General features: G+C 46.9%; 1 protein-coding gene across 1 annotated transcript; it reads right to left on the reverse strand.

Moving 5' to 3' along the window:
• Window positions 1-824: 824 nt before the first annotated feature.
• Window positions 825-25,794, reverse strand: lrch3 (leucine-rich repeats and calponin homology (CH) domain containing 3). Its single transcript, XM_069668068.1, has 21 exons — window positions 25,520-25,794; window positions 21,227-21,371; window positions 18,818-18,944; window positions 18,270-18,375; window positions 16,766-16,902; window positions 16,576-16,685; window positions 15,969-16,062; window positions 15,770-15,881; window positions 14,916-15,002; window positions 14,773-14,852; window positions 14,533-14,588; window positions 14,216-14,261; window positions 13,983-14,111; window positions 13,461-13,505; window positions 10,921-10,974; window positions 6,283-6,313; window positions 6,089-6,202; window positions 5,534-5,628; window positions 4,297-4,434; window positions 4,134-4,211; window positions 825-3,531 (listed from the first exon to the last, which is right to left on the reverse strand). The coding sequence occupies exons 1-21, from the start codon at window positions 25,782-25,784 to the stop codon at window positions 3,334-3,336; spliced, it is 2,247 nt and encodes a 748-aa protein (XP_069524169.1). The 5' UTR covers window positions 25,785-25,794; the 3' UTR covers window positions 825-3,333.
• Window positions 25,795-26,810: the final 1,016 nt, after the last annotated feature.

The following is a 26,810-nucleotide window of genomic DNA, read 5'->3' on the forward strand; positions in this document are numbered from 1 at the left end:
AACTGTCTGTGCAGGCTCCACACGAAGGAGTTACTAAATCTCTCTCAGGTGAGGAGGCTGACCTGTCTCTCAGGTGAGGAGGCTGACCTGTCTCTCAGGTGAGGAGGCTGACCTGTCTCTCTCAGGTGAGGAGGCTGACCTGTCTCTCTCAGGTGAGGAGGCTGACCTGTCTCTCAGGTGAGGAGGCTGACCTGTCTCTCAGGTGAGGAGGCTGACCTGTCTCTCTCAGGTGAGGAGGCTGACCTGTCTCTCAGGTGAGGAGGCTGACCTGTCTCTCAGGTGAGGAGGCTGACCTGTCTCTCTCAGGTGAGGAGGCTGACCTGTCTCTCTCAGGTGAGGAGGCTGACCTGTCTCTCTCAGGTGAGGAGGCTGACCTGTCTCTCAGGTGAGGAGGCTGACCTGTCTCTCTCAGGTGAGGAGGCTGAGCTGCTTTCATACAGTAACCCAGGTGAGGGAACACTAAGGGCTACATAAACTGATCCCCGTGTTTGAATAAATAAAGAAGTTGACATCCTGACATCTCTGGCTCCTCTTACACTCAGTGATGATATCACTTGACTGTTAGCATGTAGGCTAAAGCAGCTAGCAGGGCTAATCATGGTGGGTGAGTGTCTTGTCCTGCTTCCTCGATCTGACAGCTGAGGGAACACATGGAGCTCCAACACTTATAGATCTATTTACACAGTGATATGTGTGTTTCCTACACTTCTGTTACACTGAGCCGCAGCGGGCTTTAATGTGACCTGGACTACACCTGTGAGTCGTCAGATCTCAGCAGTAAATTGGGTGATAGAAGTGACAGAAAAAGGTTGGACACAAACGGATCCTTTAGGTCCTTTACATTGTTTTATTAATGTTCGGAGGGAAAAGCAGAGCAGAGGCACACAGTCTGTTAGAAAACACTCACACGTCGTCACCAGCATCATCTTCACTCTTCATCTCTTAGAAAAAACAAGGGCCGTCTCTGAAGTGAACTGTAAACCAGTTCAGATCTACAGCTGGTCCCAGGTTCACTGCTGCGCTAGACAACAGTCCTGTGCATGTCCACGAGGACACCACGAGTCCTTTTCCACTGCAGGAACCTCCAGACCAGTAACCTGCTTCTTACCTGAACCTGAACTTTTAAAGACCCCACGAGTCGTACAAAAGCTGAGCACTCATTTAGTTTTAGAGCCGTGGAAACACAAGCAAACATCTCAGCACCTGTTCCCCTGAGGAAGGCACAGGTACTTCATGTTAAAGTCATCCTATTACCAGCTAAGTTCCTCCAGTACTGTCAGTCTGACCCAGAGGATGACCACAGGTGGAAACATGGTGCACAGAGTGTGACGTCCAGCACACAGGTGTGTACAGTACGGGGGGGGGGGGGGGGGCACTTTACAAACAGTAAAAATAGTAAAAAAAACAAAAAAACACTCAGACAGCCAAACATAAGGCACAGGGGGCGGAGCTTCAACAGGCAAGAAACAAGTTTCAGGGTAAACCTCCACCTTTGGGGGATTGTCAAGTTTTAACTTCAGCTGAGTGGTCACGTGATCACCTGAGGGCTCACACCTGAGGGATCACATGACTCTCACAGCGATTACAGACTTATGGCAAGTTTAGAACACGAGGACTGGCTTCGTTTTGGGTCTTCTTCACTGTGAAGTCTCCAGTCAAGACCAGCTCGTCACAGGTAAAGACCAACGACTCTTAACTCAACACCATCAACCGCCAAGTCAAGAGCAAGTCAGGACCATCAAGTCCCAAAGCCAAGAGTAAGTCAAGAACTAGTCCAAGGTCACGAGCACTTTGAGACCATCAAATCCCAGATCGATTGTCAAGACCATGTCAATCAACACAGGTCGAGAGTCAAGGCCAGCAGGCCCACACTTCATCTCCCAGGTAAAGACCAAGGATCAACCAACAAGTCTCAGGTCCAGAGAAAGTCAAGGCCACCTCCTGAGTCAAAACCAAAGAGTCCCAAATAAACTCAAATCCAAGTCCTAAATCAGAGCCAACAAGTCGCTGGTAAACTTTGTGCTTGGACTCCACGACAAGTCGTTGTTTGTCTGCTGGTCAAACACACCTTCATCTTCTGCTCTGAAACCTGATTGGCTGCCGTCATCAGTCTTATGGCCCCAGTCAAAGTCATGTGACCCGGGTCCACACCTCTGGACAGGGACGGTTGATATTTTTGAACTTTAAAGGTTCAAGTGTTTGATTTGAAATGATTTCTGTCACCGCGAGTATAAAATGATTACAAACAATGGAAGAAGAACATCCTTATACTCATAAGAACATCAATCTGACTTCGACAGAAGGGTACAGAACTGGGTCTGATGAAACAGTACCAGACTCTAATCGTATTGCCAAGAGTTTCAGAGAACTCCATCCACCAACATGGACCCAACATGTGTGAAAGTCACAAAGCTCATCAGAAAGATCGAAACCCGAAACCTTGAAATAAGACTTTTCACCTGTTTAAACCTCATACCTGCCACGTCTCTCCGCCAACTCACAGCCGGATTTGAAATCCACCAACCATGATGCCTCTGGGAACATCAAAGTGAGACTACACAGTTGGGAGGACCCAGAGAACACCTGTGGAACCCACAGTGTGGCACAGAAGGTCGATATAAGTTTCCATGGGAGGGTGTCCTCAGAGACAGAGCGAGGAGCTCAGGTACGAGCCACAGCTCATGTGTCTAGAGGGGCAGTTAAGATGAAGCTCACATCATGAATACTCCTGCTCTACTGCTCCTCCCTCTGTAGGTCCTCCAGAGAAGTACCAGAAAGGACGGCTTAAAGGGCCAGTACCTTCCATCAGAGGAACTTCTCAGAGGGTGAAGTAGTGTCTGGAACAAGCATCACACATATTTCTGAAGTCAGACTTTAGGGAGGAGTCTGAGACTGACACAACTTCATACTGTGACTGGTCGGCTGTGATTGGTCGGCTGTGACTGGTCGGTGTCAGCAGTGACCGTGTGATTTATCTCCTTATTTGAACAATACCACATCTCTGACGTCTCTGTGATATCCGGCCTCGGAGTGTGGCGGTCTGGAAAATCTATAACAAGTTTCAAGTCCAACAAGGAGTATCTGAAGTAGTTGAGCCTGATTACAGCCGGCTCTTCCTCCAGGAGAGGAGGATCTACTGAGAAGACGTCGGGGGGCAGAGAACGGATGGATGATACACAAAGCACAGCTAGCTGTTGAGCATGAGACCACTTTCTGTTCTAAACAAGACTAAACACGAAACGTTAAACAGTTACTTTAGACTTTGTGCTGTTGTTGTGCTGAGATACTGAATGTGCTGTCACATCTGTTAGACATTTTGTATTCAGGTCGGCTTCACACGTGCGGTGCCAGGTGTACGTAGATGGCACACAGCACCGACATGACGGACAGGTAGAAGAGGGCGAAGCCAGCCAGCTGGACCCGAGGGGAGGGGCTAAAGGAGTGCGGGGCCATGGAGAGCAACACGCCCACCGTCCCATAAACCCCTCCTCCTTTCCCCTCCAGGACCTCCCCCACTGAACAGAGACTGTCCTGAGTGATGGAGGAGGTGGGATGGACATGGCAGAGGATAAGAGCGACAAGACGAAGGAGTGAGATGGACAGAATAAAAGGTTAATGAAAGGCGAGCAGATGAAAGAGAAGAAAGACAGTTGTTAGCTGAGGAGAAGGAGCTTCGTATCAGTTTCAGTACAAGGAGCAGACAGTGATGTCACAGCCAGAACACTTCCTGTTTATGGAGCAGAGATTTACCTATGGAGGAGTGACTGATAACCCTTTGGTCCGCCCACACTCAGATCACCCTCAAAGGTCTCTGTGCATTATAGCTGAAGAGCGTTTAATGGTGGAAAACGAGCCTGACGAGCGGCTGAAACGTGCGGCTCATTTCTCTCCACTACCATGACATCATGTTACAACCTGTTTTAAACTGCGTGTGATGGATGAACGGGGGAAACAGAAAGTCTCCACTGTGACGTCACTGTGCCTTCAAAGATTTACAAAGGCAGCACAGGTAAGAACCACAGGTATGAGAAAGGTTCCAGCTGTTATTAGCTGCAGGTATCAAACCACAGCACTGTGTTGACACTGATTTAATGAACAGGTAATATATAAAAGTATCAGGTCCCATGTGTTACCTGTGGGACTCCGATCCTGCGACACGCCTCCAGGAAGTTCTCCACGTTCCGTCGACATTTGGCCATGGTGAGTTTAGGCTGCAGGACGAGGAGAGGCAGAGTTACCATGGTGACTGACAGCAGTCTGTCAGTCCGCTCGTTAGTCACTAAAACCTGCACTCACCACAGCGGGGGAGGGGACGTGGATGCTGGGGACGGATCGTGGTCGCACGTGATTGGCCAAGTGACAGAGCACCACCCCGTCTGTCAGAGCTGCTCCCAGGTCGCTAGGCAACGACACCTTCAGACGGGCCTCAATGTTCTGACAGGCAGGCGGACAGAGAGACAGATAGACAGAGAGACAGGCAGAGAGAGAGAGAGACAGGCAGGGAGAGAGAGACAGAGAGACAAACAGAGAGACAGGCAGAGAGAGAGAGACAGAGAGACAGGCAGAGAGAGAGATAGACAGAGAGACAGACAGAGAGAGAGAGAGACAGAGAGACAGACAGAGAGACAGGCAGAGAGAGAGAGAGAGACAGGCAGAGAGACAGGCAGAGAGAGAGAGAGAGACAGGCAGAGAGAGAGAGACAGGCAGAGAGACAGGTAGAGAGAGACAGACAGAGAGACAGGCAGAGAGACAGGTAGAGAGAGAGAGACAGACAGATAGACAGGCAGAGAGACAGGTAGAGAGAGACAGGCAGAGAGACAGGTAGAGAGAGAGACAGGCAGAGAGACAGGTAGAGAGAGAGAGACAGAGAGAGAGACAGGCAGAGAGACAGGTAGAGAGAGAGAGAGACAGGCAGAGAGACAGGCAGAGAGACAGGTAGAGAGAGAGAGACAGGCAGAGAGACAGGTAAAGAGAGAGAGACAGACAGAGAGACAGATATTAATGTTGGTTAAAATTCATGGAATCAACATGTTCAGTTCTGTGTGAGCTGTACTCCTGTGTGAGCTGTACACCTGTGTGAGCTGTACTCCTGTGTGAGCTGTACTCCTGTGTGAGCTGTACTCCTGTGTGAGCTGTACTCCTGTGTGAGCTGTACTCCTGTGTGAGCTGTACTCCTGTGTGAGCTGTACTCCTGTGTGAGCTGTACTCCTGTGTGAGCTGTACACCTGTGTGAGCTGTACTCCTGTGTGAGCTGTACTCCTGTGTGAGCTGTACACCTGTGTGAGCTGTACACCTGTGTGAGCTGTACACCTGTGTGAGCTGTACTCCTGTGTGAGCTGTACTCCTGTGTGAGCTGTACACCTGTGTGAGCTGTACTCCTGTGTGAGCTGTACACCTGTGTGAGCTGTACTCCTGTGTGAGCTGTACACCTGTGTGAGCTGTACACCTGTGTGAGCTGTACACCTGTGTGAGCTGAGCTGCACCTGGCAGATATTAGTGGGTGTCAGCAGGTGAAACAGGTGGAGGTACAAACCTTTCGGAGCTGCTCCACCAGCTCAGCATCTTCTCCAACCAGAGGAGGAGAAGCAGGAGCCTCCTCCTGCTTCCGAGGAGGAGCAGCAGCCTCACCTGGAGGATACAGAGGAGACAGCAGGAGTCAGACAGATAACCATGGTGACCTCACAGCTGAGAGGAGGTGCGACCGTTCGATTCCACAGGATCCGTCTCGATCGCGCCCATTAAAGTCACTGCTCGTGATTCCACAGCACGCGCCGCACGCACCTCGAGGTGCAAACTGAACTGTAGTTTGTGTGTCGCTCTGCTAACATAACATAATTCTCGCGCGATAATGTAGTTCTCCCGTGATCTTGTGATCTCGCGAATCCAGTTGCTTGGGCCAGCGCTCTGCTGCGCTGCAGACCAGACACGCTTCCTGTGGGCGAGGGCTCGCGCCGTTGACGGACCAGAAACGCGGCACAAACGGAACGTGCCGGAGACGGATCCTGTGGGATCAGAGGGTGATGCCTTGCTCAAAAGCAGGAGGTCAGATTTCTCCTCTGTATGAACCATGAACTGCTCCTGTCCTCACTTTTCCTCTTCTCTTCTTTCTGGCCCAGACGAAACAGGAAGCTCTCTGGTCTCAGACTGGCTGACCGACAGGAGGCCACGCCCCCAGAGCTGGGGTAGGTAGGTGACTGACTGGCTACAAGAAAAAAACCTGTAAAGATCACTCAGTAAAAAAACGGAATTAAAAAACACCAGGACAAACATGTGCTGTCTTACCTGTAGGAGACAGCGCAGCTCTGTCCTCCCCCTGCAGAGACACAACACAGACAGTCACACACCTGAGAACACCTGAGAACACCTGACACAGGAAGTCAGACTAACATGTAGTTAGATTGAGTCTGAACAACCGACTGTTGCAGAAGTGCCTTAAAGGAGAAGTGTGGTATTTTTGAACCTGGTCCTATGTTTACTCTTTAAAAAAGTACGGTCTTTTCTGTAATGTTGTCGAACACCTGGAGGAACAATCTGAGCCTGTCAGCAGTAAAGACGAGAACTTTTAGTGGATGCACTTTGACTGGGCGCAGTTGCCCCAGGGAATAATGCGTCCGTATCTACTGGACCGATTCCAAAAGGTTTTGTTCCCAACCGACATTTTGACCCCCAAATTTGTAAAAATAGGGCCCAGGTTTAAAAATACCAAACTTCTCCTTCAGCAGTGTGATCCTATAGAAGTCTATGAGAACATGCCCCTCCTCCTCTCCTGATGTATTCCCTCAGTAAACATGTTCCTAATGAGTTTATGGTCTCAGTCTCTAGTTTCAAGTCTTTTCAACACAGCATGATGTTCATTTAGTCACTGATGCTCCCATTGAGAGTCACACAGACCAGGAAGAGGGGCGGGGTTAGGGCGGGGCTACCTGTCAGTGACAATTACCAGCGACATTTCAACCAGGGTAGAGTTTAGGCAATGCCAATGTACCCTCTTGTCCAGATATGGTCACAGGAAAAAGTCCTTAACTTAAGGCTTCAAAACTGTCCACAAACCAGTGGATGATGTCACAGTGGCCACGCCCACTTCCAATATACAGTCTATGATGGGAACCCAGGATGTCATGACCATATTTAATATATAAAGTAACGGTACACTGCTCAGACTGAATGAAACACACTGAAACAAGTCAGACAGAGAGAGAGCAGCAGCATGCAGGTGGAAGTACCTGCAGCAGACAGGAGGCGGAGCTATCAGAGGCGAGAGAGCGACAGCCGTCTACAGACACGCCAGTCACAGACTGACAGACACACACACACACACAGACAGACACACACAGACAGACAGACAGACACACAGACAGACACACACACACACACAGACAGACACACACAGACACACACAGACAGACAGACAGACACACAGACAGACACACACAGACAGAGACACACACAGACAGACAGACAGACAGACACACAGACAGACACACACACAGACAGACACACACACAGACAGACAACAAGGAGAAAAAGGAGGACAAAGAAAGAAAAGAAAGTGATGGAAATAAAGAAATGGACAGACTCAGTTTGATGTGACTGCTGTCTTTGTAGTTTCAGGTTTCATACAGACACCTGATCATGTATTGATATGCATTATAAGTTTATCTTTTAGTCATCAGCAGCTAACTAAAGGCTGACACTGATGTTAGGGATCACATGATGTCCTGTTAAAGAGGGTGATACACAGCACACACAGCTTAGCGTTTCCTTCTATGAACTGATCCCAGAGCAGCTCCACACAGTCAGGCTTTCACACACAAACACCATCACTGATGTCAGATCAGCAACACGTATCTGCAGCTGATGTGTATGAGAGGACACAAAGAGAAACCTCGTATGTGTCACCTGTCTGTGTGAGCCAGGACGTCTCTTCACAGTGTTTGTACCAGAGTCTATCTCAAACACAAGCACACACTGAGACGGACGCACACACAGACAGACACACAGACAGACACACACAAAATAGAAGTTAAAAAACAAACAAAAATAAAGTAAAGAAGAAGAATATAAAAATAAAAACAAGTGAAGAAATCAAAGATGGCAGAAACAATGACAAACGAAGGATTGACAGACAGAAGAGAAAGATCAAAGAGTTAATAAAGCAGACTTTATCTAATTATTGGGTTAATACTGAAGACAGAAGCAGTTCACTCTACAACATTAAGTTATTTATATTTCATATGTGACCTTCAACATTCAAATGTCAGCAGCTGAACATGACTTTATGCCAACAAAACAATACAGAACAAGTGCGCACAAAATATGCATCTTCAAACACACCAGACTCCATTGAAAAAACTGTAATTTTACCTCACAGAACACAGCAGCAGGTGTACTGCAGCCTCAGCTGGTTAGTATGTGTGATTTTTTGTGTTTCACAGATGTTGTGTTGGATCTGAACCAATAATTTAAAACACCAAAGTCACACAACAAACAAACTAACAAATAAAAGGCGGCCGCAGAGCAGCAGCTCCTGTGTCCTGTGAGGTAAAATCAGTGTTTTTCTGAATGGAGTCTGGTGTGTGTGCAGAGAGCGATGTAACGTCTGTGTGTGGTTAAAACAATCATCTTCCTCTGTAACAAAAAGGTCTATCTCTGTAGGGATCCTTTCTGTCATGTTGTCACACACTTAGAATAACAATCTGAGCCTGTCGGTGGAAACAACAAGAACTTTTAGCGGACGACCTTTGACCCATCAAGGATTATGTTGCAGCCATTACAGCCTGTTTCACTGCTGCAGGATGAACACATCTACTGGAGCCTAAAGTTTGTATATATATAAATATGTAAAGGCCCATGTTAAGTTTCTTTATTAATGCGAAACCCTTAACAGATTTCCACTGAAGGTGTACCTGAGTGATGCAACACACCTGGACTGACATGTCATCTGTACGGTGTCAACCTGTCACTGTGAACATCAAATGTAACAGTAAATGAGTGAGGAGGCGGGGCGATGATGACAGGATGACAGGGGATAGGCTGATGATGAATGATTGACAGGTGTGTGTTCATGCTGTAGATGAGGGGAGGAAACGGACATCACATGCTGATTAAAAGTGTCCGGTTAAAAGAGAGAATCATTCAGATTTGTGTGAAGTCTCCAGAGATGATGCAGTGATCTCCATCAGACTGTTGGGGTGACCTCTGACCTAACACACCTTCTAACACACCTGATGTTAGTTTATACACACAACTTCTGTTTCAGGAGCCAGCAACACGTGTGTACAGTGCGCTGACATGGAGTCAAAAGAGTGCCATAAAGAGAATAAAAAACCCATGTGGGAATATAAAGAGACAGAAATAAGAAACCTGGTTTTATAACTGGAAAAAACTAAGAGAACAAACAGATGAGTAAATATAATGATTTAAATATAATAATAACTATAAGCATTTTGATGTATTTTTCTCTGTATATCTTTATTTTTACATGTTTAAAGTGTATATTCATTGCATTTCTAATCTGTATATATACACATAATATTTTACATTTATTTCATTATATATCTATTTATCATAATGTCATTAAAAGCTTAGGCTGGAAGTCCCGCCCAAAGCAACTTGATTGACAGCTTTTGCCCTTCAAGGAATAGCAAGTGAATAAGGGATATTGGGCCTCATTCACTAATATCTGCGCAGAAATGTTCTTACTCTCCGCAAAAGATAAGTACTTGCGCAAAATCACAGTCGGATTATTGACACGTGTGTACTGGCCAATTTTTGTTCTCACCAGCGTGCGCATGTTGGTAAATCAGAACCATTCTAAACTGACAGGCGCGTGTCCGCGTTCTGCAATCAGCAAACTGCCACGCCTCTATTTCTCTTTATAAGGACATCTGTTTGGTGCCGCATGAAGAGAGCGGTGTTACGGAGAAGATGACAGAACGTGAAAGATGGCCTCAAAAGGTGAAAAGCAACATTTCACATCAGCAGAAATAGAAACAATTGTAACAAAAGTGTTACACTTCAATATGAACATTCTCATGTGGTCTACTCTGTAAACTTAATAAACTAACTCAACTGCTATAATTGAAGATTTTAATTATGTGACAAGAAATTATGAGGATGACACGGCATTTACGTTTGGTCCATACATTAGTAAATTCAATTATTGTCAATTAAAGCCTTTTTTTTCAATAAATGAAGTTTTAATATAGTATGCATTTAGTTAAAGGGTGTGTGTTAACATTTCCGAGGACATTTCTTTCATCATCTGTGCGTACGCATGGTCTGAGGGAGTTCTACATTTGTTCGCAGAGTACGAAGAAATTTAGGTCAGAACAAATTGATGAATCCCAGATTTGTGCGTCAAACGTGCGTACGCACAGTTCAAGCACAGATTCGTGCGTACGCACAGTTCGTAAATGAGGCCCATTTTGTTATAATTTTTACATTATAAAAACACATCAAATACAGCAGTTTAAACATTATACACGGCAAAAAGACTAATTAATTCTATATGCATTAATTTATGTGGTCTTTGCATAATTATTTTATTGTATGTCTATATAAGTTCAAACATTTGTTATTCTTTAATTTGTTCTTTGTTAAGGCCCCTTTATGACTCCACATGTTAGTACCTTATACCTTCAGCTGAATAAGTTTAACTCTTCACTCTGTTCACTGTAACAGGTGTAACTAGTTCAGTAGGTATTAAAAAGCTCCCCCCCCGGTTAAAACAGGAGAGGCTTTTCTTGTAAAACAGCCACAGGAAATGCATCACAGAGTTTCCTGCAGTTCATCATGACATGACTGTGGTGATAAGCTAAATAACATAAATCTGAATGATTCACATCAGTTAGTTTTGGCCAGATTTTGTCCGTCTTTAGCTGAGTTAGTATATTTTAGGGGGTGAGGCCAAACTCTTACCATAAAAAGGGCGGAGTCATCTGTGTGGGTGGAGCGTCTGGAGGGGTAGACGGTCTGAACACACACCACAGACAAGGACAGACACACACACACACACACACACACACACACACACACACACACACACACACACAGACAGACAGACAGACAGACAGACAGACAGACACAGGGTGACGGTGAACAGGTGTGGTGGAGGGCAAAGCCTTAATTGGGAGGGGGCGGGGCTAAAACACAGCGCTAAACAACCAAGACAAACTTACAGAATCTAAGATGAAATAAGATTGAGATGTTCCGGTTTCTTTTATTCAAACAGGGAATAACAAAGACCCCATTTCACAGAGTTATAGTCTCATATCAATTTTATATATTTAGATTTATATACATTTTTTTCTTTTTTTTTTTCCTACATATTTTGGGTCTAAATGACAAACAGGTAGAAGATGTTTTCTTCAGCCTGCAGCAGTGAAACAGGCTGTAATGGCTGCAGTATGTGCCTGATCGCGAGTCCACTCAGACAAGCCTCAGAGACCTTTTTGTGAAAGAGGAAGATTTTTTAACCACAAACAGACGTTACATCACTCTCTTCAAACACACCAGACTCCATTCAGAAAAGCAGTAATATAGCCCACAGAACATGGGAGTTACTGGTCTACTGCTGCCTTGATTGGGTAGTTTGTTTGTGTTCTGTAATGTTGTTGAGCCTGTCAGTGGAAACAACAAGAACTTTTAGTGGACGACCTTTGACCCATCAAGGATTATGTTGCAGCCATTACAGCCTGTTTCACTGCTGCAGGATGAACACATCTACAGGAACAATTCCAACAATTTTTGTACCTTTTAGTCATTTAGATACTAAAATATGTAAAAAGATTACCCAGGATACGATCGAACACCGTGATCGACCACGGTGAGCGAAAACGGTGAGCGACCATGGTGAGCGACCACGGTGAGCGAAAACGGTGAGCGACCATGGTGAGCGACCACGGTGAGCGACCACGGTGAGCGAAAAAACCGTGAGCGGACACCGTGAGCGACCACGGTGAGTGACCATGGTGAGCGACCACGGTGAGCGAAAAAACGGTGAGCGGACACCGTGAGCGGACACCGTGAGCGGACACCATGAGCGGACACCGTGAGCGACCACGGTGAGCGACCACGGTGAGCGACCACGGTGAGCGAAAAAACGGTGAGCGGACACCGTGAGCGGACACGGTGAGCGGACACGGTGAGCGACCACGGTGAGCGACCACGGTGAGCGAAAAAACGGTGAGCGGACACCGTGAGCGGACACCGTGAGCGGACACCGTGAGCGACCACGGTGAGCGACCACGGTGAGCGAAAAAACGGTGAGCGACCACGGTGAGCGAAAACGGTGAGCGAAAAAACGGTGAGCGGACACCGTGAGCGGACACCGTGAGCGACCACGGTGAGCGACCACGGTGAGCGAAAAAACGGTGAGCGGACACCGTGAGCGGACACCGTGACCTTACAGCGGACACCGTGAGCGACCACGGTGAGCGGACACCGTGATCGACCACGGTGAGCGGACACGGTGAGCGGACACGGTGAGCAGACCCCATGATCGACCACCGTGAGCGACCACGGTGAGCGGACCCCGTGATCGACCACGGTGAGCGACCACGGTGAGCGGACCTCGTGATCGACCACGGTGAGCGGACACCGTGAGCGACCACGGTGAGCAACCATGGTGAGCGACCACGGTGAGCGGACCTCGTGATCGACCACGGTGAGCGGACACTGTGAGCGACCACTGTGAGCGACCACCGTGAGCGGACCTCGTGCGCGACCACGGTGAGCGGACCTCGTGATCGACCACGGTGAGCGAAAACGGTGAGCGGACACCGTGAGCGGACACCGTGAGCGACCACGGTGAGCGACCACGGTGAGCGACCACGGTGAGCGACCACGGTGAGCGAAAAAACGGTGAGCGGACACCGTGAGCGACCACGGTGAGCGGACACCGTGATCGACCACGGTGAGCGGACACGGTGAGCGGACACGGTGAGCGGACACCGTGAGCGGACACGGTGAGCGACCACGGTGAGCGACCACGGTGAGCGACCACGGTGATCAACCACGGTGAGCGAAAACGGTGAGCGGCCATGGTGAGCAGACCCCATGATCGACCACCGTGAGCGACCACGGTGAGCGGACCCCGTGATCGACCACGGTGAGCGACCACGGTGAGCGGACCTCGTGATCGACCACGGTGAGCGGACACCGTGAGCGACCACGGTGAGCAACCATGGTGAGCGACCACGGTGAGCGGACCTCGTGATCGACCACGGTGAGCGGACACTGTGAGCGACCACTGTGAGCGACCACCGTGAGCGGACCTCGTGCGCGACCACGGTGAGCGGACCTCGTGATCGACCACGGTGAGCGAAAACGGTGAGTGACCACAGTGAGCGACCATGGTGAGCGAACGCGCAGCTGTAAGGTCACAAACACTCTGACAGTACGAGCAGACAGCTGACTGACAGACTCAGGAGTGATCTGTAGCAATAGAAGAGTCTCACCTCGCTGTCTGGACTGGACTTTGTTGGACTCTGAGCTGCTTTATGCTGAAAAACAACCACAGTTAGAGTCAGTCTGATAACTTCACCTTTACCTTAATCTATCTGTGTGTGGATGAACATATGTTTTAGTTCACAATTCATCATCAGTGTGTGAGACTGGGGTTAGACTGAGGTGAGACCGAGGTGAGGCTGGGGTTAGACTGGGGTTAGACTGAGGTGACACCGAGGTGAGGCTGGGGTTAGACTGGGGTTAGACTGAGGTGAAACTGTAGCGAAACTGTAGCGAAACTGAAGTGGGACTGGAGTTAGACTCGGGTGAGGCTGGGGTTAGACTGGGCTGGGACTTGAGACAGGGGTGAGATCGTGATGAGACTGAGATGAGACTGGGGTTAGACTGGGGTGAGACAGGGGTGAGATTGTGATGAGACTGAGATGAGACTGGGGTTAGACTGGGGTGAGACTGGGGTGAGATTGTGATGAGTGAGACCATGCGTCCTGAGACTAGAGTGAGACTGGTGGTACCTTGGTGGAGCTGGTGACAGAGTCTCTCTGCAGAGATCGATTCTTCTGTCTCTCCTCGTCGTACCTCAGAGCAGCGAGCTGGGCCTCCCTTCTCATCTTCTCCACCCCCCCTGGAGCCCCAACACCTCTCTGTGGACAGACAGAGGGAGAAAGACACAGACAGACAGACAGAAATTAGAAGCTGGGATTTGTAGTTTAAGGCGTAAAACATGAGTCAGGTAAGCAGGTGTTACCTGGCTCTGGGAGCTAGAGGGCGCTGTGACACCATCAACCACACTCCTGCAGGACAGACAGACAGGTATCCGGTAATATAGGTTAAGACAGCTGGTATCCTTAAAACTGTAAGGATGCCTGATCTTCCTCCTGCTATCATGTAGTGTGTGTGTGTGTTTGTGTGTGTGTGTGTGTGTGTGCGCGTGTATGTGTGTGTGTGTGTGTGTGTGTGTGTGTGTGTGTGTGTGTGTGTGTGTGTGTGTGTGTGTGTGCGTGTGCGTGTGTGTGTCTGCGTGTGCGTGTGTGTGCGTGTGTGTGTGTGTGTGTGCGTGTGTACCTGCTGTGTCTCTTTGTGTCTTCTGTCCTGGTGGAGTTGTTTTTTCCTGGAGAACCCTGGATACACAAACAGGAAGTGACAGAGATTAACAAAATAAAGCTCTTTGATGTCGGCTCTGATGAGTCACAGCAGAACCAGTAGCCAATCAGGACTCGGTTTGAAACATACTCTTCCACACATGGACCTGAAAACACAATGTGATGTGTCATAGGTTTGATTCCTGGTGGGTGGAGCTCCTACCTCTCTGGTGATGCGTCTCTCGATGTAGGCCATGAACTGAGAGCTCAGGCTGGCACTGTCCCCTCCTCCTCCTCCTCCTCCTCCTCCTCCTCCTCCTCCTCCTCCTCCTCCTCCTCCTCCTCCTCCTCCACCTCCACCTCCACCTCTTCCTCGTCCTCGACTCCTCCCCTCCTCCTCCTCCTCCTCCCCCACACAGCTGTCTATGAAGTCTATCTGCTCCGACTCCACATCTGGTGAGAAGGAGACAGAGAGACGAGGAGCTAAAAGGGCGTTGTAGGTTTGTCTGGGTGGTTAGCATCGGGTAATATGGTCTAACAACATATCCCAGAGGTTTTCACACCTGATGTGTGTTTAACAGATGTGATGCTAATGTTAGCTGCTTTCTTCAGGTGTTTCTGGCTGCAGCCACTCTCACACTGAGCTGAGTGTGTTGCTGTAGACAAACCTTTCAGCAGACGAGAAGAGAACTCGCTCTGTGTTAGTGTTAATGCCTTTTCTTTTTGAACCCTGACCCCATAGTGTCTGTCATACAAAATCATCTCAAGTGTATCAAGAAGTACAGTCAAGTCCAAGCTTTGTACTGTGCATACTCTAAGTGGTCATCAATAACCAGAATTTAAAAGACCCACGCTGAAAATGTGCTCTGATCTCTGTTCAAACACACCTGAAGGTTCGAGGACAGACCGGCACGAGTAATAAAAAAGAGCATGTTTATGAAGCCCAAGCCAATCCCAACATCAGACAGGCGTTCAGAAAATTAAATTATATATCTTAAATTTGGATTGAAAGTACTTTAATAATATTTAGATGGTTATTATTCTGAACATAAGACCTTTAATTACATCACCAGAGGGCTGCTGCTGAGTTTTCCCTCTGAATGTGCCTGACCTCCTGCTGCTGCTAACAGCTCAAATTATAATAACGTCAGACCTACAGGGGTCAGCTCACAGCTCAACTATCTGCATCACAGGACGATTCATCACAGTCATAAACTCACAGGTGCCATTAGCCAGCTGAGGTGCTGCTCCTCCTGCTCCTCCTCCTCTCTGTCTCTGGTCTCTGCTGATCTCGGCCACTCTCAGCGGCAGCTCTGACAGCTCCTCTGTGGGCTGGACACACAGACAGGAAGTGAGTTGACAAACAGACAGGAAACACAGGACATGCTGAGTGTGTGTGTGGGTGTGTGTGTCTCTGACCTCGTTCCCCGACCACCTCTTGTCTCCGCTGTCAACGCTGTTAAAGCCAGAGTCCAGTGCTCCGTACGGACGCCCAGGGTACAGCTCATCAACACTGCAAAGCAGGCAAGGATTGACAGTCAGCACTTGCTGTAGAATAAAAGCCTGACTGATGCTTTTATTGTGAAGGGTCTGCAGGAAGTATGTATTTAGTATGTATTCACTGTTCTAAACACACCATTAGAGCCAAAAAGGAACTATGCAACTACAGGAAGGAGAAAAGGAACTACAAGTCCCTGTGTGCATGCCTGCTTGTGATTCTTTGGAAGTACTGTCTGATGTCTCCACACTGAACTATCTGATGGCTGCACGCTCCTCCCCAAAGTTCCTGTGGTTCTACATTCTGTGTGTTTCAGTTCAGTGTTAGGGGAGGAGGAGCCAAACGGCCTACAGATGTGAAATAATCATGTGTACATTTTTTATCGGATTGATACAGAACTAAAAGTATCACAACCAGTCATGAATGCTCGTGGTGTAAAACGTGTCAGCCTGTTAGAAATCATTTATGAGCAACAGGAAAGAGAAGAATTTTATGTCGGTTATCAGCAGCATGCTTGTGCGCTCTCACCAGGAGCTGAAGGTCAAAGGTCGTCTGTCGTAGTCTGGGAGGTCGGGGGTTGTCTTGCTGGCCTCCAGGTTCAGGTATTTAAATATGTGGACCTTCCCTTTAATGCAGATCTACAGAGAGCACAAACACACACATTCAGACACACGGAGGCCTCCTGCTGCACGTTGATGATGTCACTTCCTGTGTGTACCTGTGCAGGAGGCGTCTGCAGAGGGTTGTTGTCGAGGACGATGGTCTGCAGCTGTGTGAGCTGACGGTAACAGACGGGGAGGGACGTCACTTTGTTACAGGAGAAGTCGAGACGCACCAGAGGGAGGTCGGCCAGCTCTGAGGACACACACAGGTACTTCAGGACACAGGTACACACACAGGTACACACAGGTACACACAGGTACTTCAGTACACAGGTACACACACAGGTACACACAGGTACACACAGGTACTTCAGTACACAGGTACACACACAGGTACACACAGGTACACACAGGTACTTCAGTACACAGATACACACACAGGTACACACAGGTACACACAGGTACACACAGGTACTTCAGTTCACAGGTACACACACAGGTACTTCAGTACACAGGTACACACACAGGTACTTCAGTACACAGGTACATACACAGGTACTTCAGTACACAGGTACACACAGGTACACACAGGTACTTCAGTACACAGGTACACACACAGGCACACACACAGGCACACACACAGGCACACACACAGGCACTTCAGGACACAGGTACACACACAGGTACTTCAGGACACAGGTACACACACAGGTACAAACACGGGTACTTCAGGACACAGGTACACACAGGTACTTCAGGACACAGGTACTTCAGTACACAGGTACACATACAGGTACTTCAGGACACAGGTACTTCAGTACACAGGTACACACACAGGTACACACAGGTATTTCAGTACACAGGTACACACACACAAGTACACACACAGGTACACACAGGTACTTCAGGACACAGGTACACACACACACACACACACACACACACACACACACAGGTACACACAGGTACTTCAGGACACAGGTACACACACAGGCACACACAGGTACTTCAGGACACAGGTACACACACACACACACACACACACACACACACACACACACACACACACACACACAGGTACTTCAGGACACAGGTACACACACAGGTACTTCAGGACACAGGTACACACACAGGTACTTCAGGACACAGGTACACACACACACACACACACACACACACACACACACACACACACACACACACACACACACACAGGTACTTCAGGACACAGGTACACACACAGGTACTTCAGGACACAGGTACACACACAGGTACTTCAGGACACAGGTACACACACACACACACACACACACACACACACACACAGGTACACACACAGGTACTTCAGGACACAGGTACACACACACACACACACACACACACACACACAGGTACACACACAGGTACACACACAGGTACACACACAGGTACACACACAGGTACTTCAGGACACACACAGTATCTGCAGAGAGATGAAGTAACGGTTTCTGTGTCCAGTCCAACACGAAACATTTTAGGTGATCTTTGTGTGTGTGTGTGTGTGTGTGTGTGTGGGTGTGTGTGTGTGTGTGTGTGTGTGTGTGTGTGTGTGTGTGTGTGTGTGTGTGTGTGTGTGTGTACCTGGAGGCAGTCGGACCAGGTGGTTCCTCCTGATGTTCAGGTCTCGTAGGTTCTCCAGCTGACCCACCTGAGAGGGCAGAGTCTGGATCTCATTACAGCTCACATCCTGCAGGGGGCAGTGCACACCAGCGTCACTATCAACAACGTTATTCTGGTGGAAAAACTCTCACGAGAAAAATAATGAGATTCGTTTTATTTCAGTTTCAATGATTCGTTTTTCTCTAAATATTTAATATATAATATAATATATATAATCTGCTAAAAAACATTTCAATTCTTTAAACTCCTCAGTTTCAGGCTGAAAGAGAGAGACACCTCTGCAGAGAGCAGGTTCCCAACCTGAGGGTCAGGACCCCCTGAAGGTGACATATGATAAATCTTGAAAATAAACTACCTTAGACAGAAATCAGTGTTTGGTTAAACTCTAAACCTCTTAACCCTTTGAGGCACTTAGAACAGGTAAAAAAAAGAGGTCAGAGGTTAAAGAACCACCTCATTTCAAGTTGTTGAGGCATTCAGACCATGACTGATAATAAAGTCACACTGACCAGCTCAGTGAGGTGTCTCAGCTGGCCCAGCTCCTCCGGCAGAGAGACCAGCTTATTGTTACAGGCGATCAAAACCTTCAGAGGAAGACTGCAGACCACGACAGGGAGGACAGACAGCTGGTTCCGGCTGGCAGACAGGCAGGAGGACAGACAGGCAGACAGACAACCTGTTGTTAGTTTCTGTTTTCATTACCATCATCATGTTCACACTCAAACCAACAACATGTTAGCAGGCATTTGTTCGGGACCATTTTCAGCAGCGAAAGAATGGATGAATCCACGCTACCTTAAGAGGGATGTGCACTTTAACTGGTTAACCGTTAACTGACTGTTAAGAATATCAACGGGTCAATACTACCAGTTAAACGGTTAAATGACATGTTTTCGTTTTTTAATACACATATACAGGACTGTGCAAAAGTTTCAGGCAGGTGTGAAAAATGCTGTAAACTAAGAATGCTTTCAGAAATGGAAGTGTTAATCGTTTATTTCCATCGATGAACAAAATGCAGCGAATGAACAGAAGAGAAATCTGAATCAGATCAATATCTGGTGTGACCACCCTTTGCCTTCTAAACAGCATCAGTTCTTCTCGGTACACTTGCACACAGTTTCTGAAGGAACTCGGCTGGTAGGTTGTTCCAAACATGTTGGAGAACTAACCACAGATCTGCTGTGGATGTAGGCTTCCTCAGATCCTTCTGTCTCTTCATGTCATCCCAGACAGACTCCATGATGTTGAGATCAGGGCTCTGTGGGGGCCATACCATCACTTCCAGGACTTCTTGTTCTTCTTCACCCTGAAGATAGTTCTTAATGACACTGGCTGCATGTTTGTGGTCGTTGTCCTGCTGCAGAATACATGTGGGGCCAATCATACGCCTCCCTGATGGTAGTGCATGATGGATAAGTATCTGCCTGTATTTCTCAGCATTGAGGACACCATTAATCCTGACCAAATCTCCGACTCCATTTGAAGAAATGCAGCCCCAAACTTGAAGGAACCTCCAGCATGCTTCACTGCTGCCTGCAGACACTCATTATCGTAGCGCTCTCCAGCCCTTCGGCGAACAAACTGCCTTCTGCTGCAGCCAAATATTTCACATTGTGACTCATCAGTCCAGAGCACCTGCTGCCATTTCTCTGCAGCCCAGTTAACTATGTGTTCGTGCATCGTTGAGTGGCTTGGCCTTGTTTCCATGTCGGAGGCTTTTTGGCTGCAGCTCTTCCATGAAGACCACTTGTGGCCAGACTTCTCCGGACAGTAGATGGGTGTACCTGGGTCCCACTGGTTTCTGCCAGTTCTGAGCTGATGGCTCTGCTGGACATCTTCCCATTTGGAAGGGAAATAAGCTCGATGTGTTTTTCACCTGCTGCACTAAGTTTCCTCGGCCGACCACTGCGTCTACGATCCTCAACGTCGCCCGTTTCTTTGTGCTTCTTCCAAAGAGCTTGAACAGCACATCTTGAAACCCCAGTGTGCTTTGAAATCTTTGTCTGGGAGAGATCTTGCTGATGCAGTATAACTACCTTGTGTCTTGTTGCTGTGCTCAGTCTTGCCATGGTGTCTGACCTGTGACATGAAACTGTCTTCCACAGCCTCACCTTGGTAGCAGAGTTTGGCTGTTCCTCAGCCAGTTTTAAGCCTCCTACACAGCTGTTTCTGTTTCACTTAATGACTGTGTTTCAACCTACATGTGACACTGATGATCATTAGCACCTGTCTGGCATCATTGGTTGATCATGCACCTGACTATAATCCTACAACATCCCTGACTGTGTGCAGGTGTACCTGTAAGAACTGATGCTGTAGTAGTAACACCAGATATTGATTTGATTTAGATTTTTCTTTTGTTCGCTCACTGATCATTTTGTAAATTGATCAAAATAAACAATAATTATTTTTATATTTGAAAGCATTTTTCACACCTGCCTAAAAGCTTTGCACAGTGTTGTATATTTGGGAAACACACTATTAGGTGTTAGCTGAGCTGAGCCTGAGAGGAGAGCAAAATGAAAGGAGCAGTTCAACAGTTAAAACCCTGAAAAGACAAAGCTTTGTTGCTCTCTGCTCATGGGACACTGGTCAGAAAGGTCAGCTGTAAATGTTGGACACACAGGACAGTGTGTTAATTTCTGAGGGCAGAATGTCGGTGCCACAGGTAGTTGTGTCTGAGGATCAAAATATATTTACCTCTTAGTTGCGTGTGTGAGTGTGTGTGTTTCTGCGAGTATTAGAGAGAGCGTACATCAGAATGAGCACGCGTGATGAGAGCTCGTTGTTGGTCTCCAGCTGTTCTTTCTAAAAATTATCTTTCATTTTCATCTTGTCCAATCCAAATACACATCTAGTAACTAACAATGAGACAGGTGTGTGTGTGTGTGTGTGTGTGTGTGTGTGTGTGTTACCTGAGGTTCAGGTAGGTGAGGGCCTGCAGGTTGAGCAGACTGTCCGGCAGAGACCTCAGACAGTTCTGGTAAAGGTTCAGACTCTCCAGAGACACAAAGAGACACACCTCCAGAGGAAGCTCCGACAGACGGTTTCGAGACAGGTCTGAACACACACACACACACACACACACACACGCACACACACACGCACACACACGCACACACACACGCGCACACACACACGCACATACACACACGCACAGTTTGAGTTTAGGTTAAGTTTAGGAGCTTTTTATAAAACAACACAACAACAATAAAACAACAATCAATATCCACAAGTCCCTCCCCCACTTCCTGTTTAATATGGAGAATTAAACACAGTCAGTGTGTGTGTGTGTGTGTGTGTGTGTGTGTGTGTGTGTAGCTCGTGACAGAGTCTTAGAATAGAAACCAAACATCTAACAACAGTCTTTCTGTGTCTGAAGCTTCCTCTTGTCTCAGCGCCATCTTCCAATCAGAGCCCTCCTTGTGGTTGTCACGGTTACACGGACGCACTGACCAGCTGATCTTCACAGTTTAACAGAGTGGATCCTCACCGCGGAACGTGGAATGGGGCGGAGATGGATAAAAGGTTGGGTTGGATGTCCGACCCAACCATCAGTAAAACAAGAAGGAGGAAATGACCCGGCAGATATCAAAATACTTTCCGCTGTTCGCTTGTCGGTGAATGACGGATATTTAACCACAGAAAGGAAAGACACAGGATGTCTTCTTGTGCTGTTGTTGTTCAGCAGCGGTGCAGAGAGCAGAGCTGCAGGTGTGTTGGAGGACTGAAGCAAAGTGATCAGATTAAAGTAGATTGTGAATTAAAACTTAATACGGTGAAGAAGAGAGAACAATTAGAGTGTTGAAGTCTACATGAGACGGTTTTTCTTACAGAAATAATTGATATGTGTGATTAATTGCGATCAATTAATTACCCACCCCCCTCACACCCCCCAAACTGAACCATTTCTTATTCCTGCCGTCACTTCACTTCTCTCTCAGACCTGACTATTGTTCCTCCATTTATCAGAGCAGCTGAGTGCAGATCAGCACCTGGCTGGCAGGAAGTACATATCGCCATGGTAATATCTATTTCCTGTTGTACAGCAGTCTGTTATTCTAATGCAACACACACACACGCACGCGCACGCGCACGCACACACACACACACACACACACACACACACACACACACACACACACACACACTGTCTGAGTACTCACAGAGAGTACTTACACTTAACTTTGTTGAAATGCCTTTAAGCATATGTTTATTATATGTATATAAACAAACAGAAAGCGCAGGGCGTTCCCAGGGTCAGCAGCATCTCTTAGAAAGTTCACTGAAAATTTAAATAAATAAATAAATAACTTCCTGAAGTTTTTTTAAAGTAAATAAAACAAAGTTAAATAAAATGTGCAAAGAAATGAACTTTTTCTCCTCTCCGCCGTGCGTGAGCACTCTGCATGCACAGCTTTCACTGCTGATTGGCTGTTACCTGTGCCATGGCTCTGCGTGTAACCAATCAGTGCTGTGGGTGGGACAATGCTGGAGATAGAGTAATGACTGCAGACAGAGAGGCGCGGCTGCATCAGAGCCAAAATAACACAATTAAATTGATCTCTTATCGGCCGTCAGATTTAAAAAAAAAGGCTGATGCCGATATGCGTCAAAATGCCAATCATCGGCCCGGCCGATAATCGGTCTATCCCTAAACGTGAGGCAGGCCGAACAGCAGTGAAGCATCAGATCACTTCTTTACAGGGTCACACATCAGCTGTTAGCATAACTCTCACACTGCTGTCAGACCTGAACTGTGTCTCAGCTCATTCACAAATACAGCATCTGGATCAGTATGAGGAGAGAAACAGAGCGTTACAGTCCTGCATTCAGAACCTTTAAAGTACTCATAACAGTACAGTACACATATTATCAAAGTATACTAATATAGGAGTACCAAAACTTTAAGTACTTAAAATGCAGCTGGTAAATGTGGAGCTCATTGTAACTCATTTATATCCTGCTGTAATAATCTTCCTTTATTTTATTGTAACGATGTGAATCTGTGAAGAAAGCAAAGTACAAAGTGCGGAAATACACGGTTAAAGTACAACTACCACAGATGTACATCGATGAAGTACTGAGTTACTCTCCCTTCAAGCTGATGACACAGCAGAGTGAGTGTGTGAGTGTGTGTGTGTGTGTGTGTGTGTGTGTGTGTGTGTGTGTGTGTTTGCAGCCTCAGGCCTCAGCTCTGTATGAATCAGTGTGATACAGAGTGATGAAGAGGAGCTCACACATCACAGTGCTTGTGTGTGTGTGTGTGTGTGTGTGTGTGTGTGTTGTGACTGGTCACATGACCAAGTCTGAGCAGCACAGTGACCCTGATCCTGCCTCTCACAGGCTTTAATACAGATCCACATTACTCTGGGTTTAACAGGCTGCTTTCAGAAACTGGTAAACTGACTGATCTGATCAGACACACAGAGCTCACTGTGATGGGGACTCAAACACATCACAGACCTGATACCAGCCAATGAATCAGAAGGCTCTTATCAATAAACTCTATTTATCTGCAACAAGCCATCTTTAATCACACAGCTCTCTTCCTCATTCATGGATTATTCCTGTCGTTATTAAAGAGTGAAATTGGCCGACACAACTCCTTCAAGCAGAACGTGTCATAATCAAATGTCTGCACATCCGACAAACAGCGTAAAGATGGAATATTTACTGTTTCTTTGACTTGATGACAAAGAACAGCAGCAAACGTGTATTCACTATAAAAATGTACGTAAACTCTGAATTATTTAAATGGCCTACATCTGCAGACACAGCGTGCTGATCTGGAACCTGACAGGAAGAGTACAGGCGATATGATGTGACGAGAAGCTGCAGTACAGCCACGCTGTTCTTCAACTGTGTCCCGATTAAGTCACATTTGTCGATTTCAAACCCAGTGTCTTGATCAGAGTTAGGTTTAACTCAGATGAAGCTGCTCACTCTGTTCTCCATGCAGCAGCTCCACCATGTGACGTAGTTTGTGTCCCAGAAGAACTACAGACTATTTCAGCTTCTAGTCTCCCCCTCCACTCAAACTAGCAATGAAACGAGAACTGATATATATAATATATAAATACAACGCTAAGTACAAGTGGGTGATATTCACTGAAAATAATAGAATGATGTCCCAGGGTAGTTTTGCAATGACAACGTTTATGTCAAGAAACCAGCAGCACAGATAAATCGCGTTAGGATCTCTCCTCGTACGGTTTCTGGCTCTCTTTGAGTGTAACTCTGTTGTTTCCTACTGCTATGCTGACATGTCACTAACCTGCTGTACACCTACTGTACACCTGCAGTCCACAGCTGAACTCCTTCGCTCCGTTTGTTTTGTCTCTCCACGCTGGCCCGTCAGGCTCGGGTGGGCGGAGCAGCCTTCATTCACTCCTGCCTCATTATCTAATCATGCACCACAGACATTAAACCACACAAAGCTAGGTGTGCGTTCACCTTTTCAAACTTTATGACGTCAGAAACTTGGGGTGAGGTTCTCACAGCCCGATGACCCCAATACCGGACGGTCCGGCCAAAATCCTTCCTGCCCTATCAGAGCCGTAAACGGCTAACCGAGCCAACTAACCTAAAGGAACTAGCTGTGTGCTAACACTAGCATAAGCACTTTGTCGTGTACCCACCGCAGACACTACAAACACTCCTGTAGTAGTGTTAGCATGCTAGCTAGCTAAACCAGCCGACATCAACAACCGCCTAAGCCAGTTTCCAAAACTTACAGGTGTAATGACTAGACTTGTAACCCAGACAATTAAACTGCGCTACGCACTGCTAACCAGTTGAAGTTAACTGACGTTATTTAGTATTTGTGCTTATGAGCGGAGGCTGTAACGCGATGTCGTATATCAAATTGTTTTTGAGTTCATACAAGTATTCGGAAAGTCTACAACATAACTCATACTATTAATCAATAATAGACGTAACGATATTTTGCTCGTTACGTTAGTGAACAGTGTTTTCAAGTGACGATCTGACATCAGACGGAGGAATCACGGCACAGTAATATTTTAGGGGGGTGCAATGTTTGTCATAACACTGGGCCTGAGTGTTTTCCCCATCCCATTCTCATCAGGGCCATTAAAGTTGGATTCTTACTTTTAACAGCCCTGAAGTCCTTAAAACTGTCTCTAAGTCACTTTAACCGACACGACAGAAGCCAAGCCGGTCCCCGTGCCCCTCCGCTCACTCACCGGCCCTGGTGGTGTCCGTCAGGTCGTGGTTGGCGGCGCTCCGGGGAAACTCCTTCAGCTTCCTGCCGCTGAGGTTCAGGCACCCGGTGGCCGAGGCTTCGTCCAACGCCCGGTCCAGTGACCGGTTCCAGGGCGCCGGACCCGCCGGCCCCAGTCCGTTATTATTTCCCACTAATAAATTCCCGGTACCACCGCCGTTGCCGCCTCCAACTGTGAAGTTGAGTCCGGTGTTGTCCGCAGACCCCAGCAACACCGAGGCCGCCATTACACACTCCGGCTGGTTAGCTCACAATGCTAACGGCTAACTCTCCCACCCTAAACTCCAGAGGAGAGCATGCGCAGATCCACGTTCAAAGGGAAGAGGACTGGACAACAGCACACCAAGTACAGTAATCCTGTATGTACCACAGTACTGAAATATGACAGGCACAGCAATACTGTCATACAGCATGTCCACCAGTACTGTACTTTATGTACCACAGTATTATACTTTTTTTGTGGAATACTATAGTTAAACTGTATGTACAACAGTACTGTAACACCATCAACGAACTTTATAATGTATTATTATTATTATTACACATAGTTCCCAATCAGGTAAAAATAGCGACATCTTAAAACAAAGACCACAAAATGCTGTCTAAAATTCAGTACTGTAATAAAATAAATTCAAGGAACAATAATATACACAAAATGAAAACAAACTGCAACATAATAGATTCAAATAGTAAAATGTTCATATAAAAAATAAATCAGATCAAAAATGAAAAGACAAACACAATTAAGGCCTTGAATTGAAAAAAACCCCCAACAGAAAATAAGTTTCAATATCACATTTACAAAAATATATTAATGACTCTCCAAATAAAAATTCCCTGAGTACATAAGTGTGGGTTCGATTCCAACCCTCTCCCTTTGCATAATAATAAGAATAAAATAAGAATAAGAATACATTTTATTTATAGGCGCCTTTTAAAACACTCAGTGTCACCTTACAAGGCAGAGTTTTGTCTATCTATCTATCCATCTATCTATCTATATAAGATTTAAAACATTTCCATCAAAAGTAGATCAATAAAGTTTCCGATAGTTATTATTTATAAAGTAGAATGCCGTGTGTGTGAATAAAGACACATGACATGCTGGTGAGAGATCATTAATAAGAGCTATACATAAATATAACAGAAAAACAATGGAAGTCAACCCAACACTTAAACGAGAACGTCATCTCCCACAATTCCCGACGCTGTCGCATATGGACGCATGCGCGTCGCGGCAGTGGCTAGGGCCG

The sequence above is a fragment of the Semicossyphus pulcher genome, unplaced genomic scaffold (genome assembly GCF_022749685.1).
Source record: "Semicossyphus pulcher isolate SPU_LCO1_2020_fin unplaced genomic scaffold, fSemPul1.0.p SCAF_19, whole genome shotgun sequence".
NCBI lineage: Eukaryota > Metazoa > Chordata > Actinopteri > Labriformes > Labridae > Semicossyphus > Semicossyphus pulcher.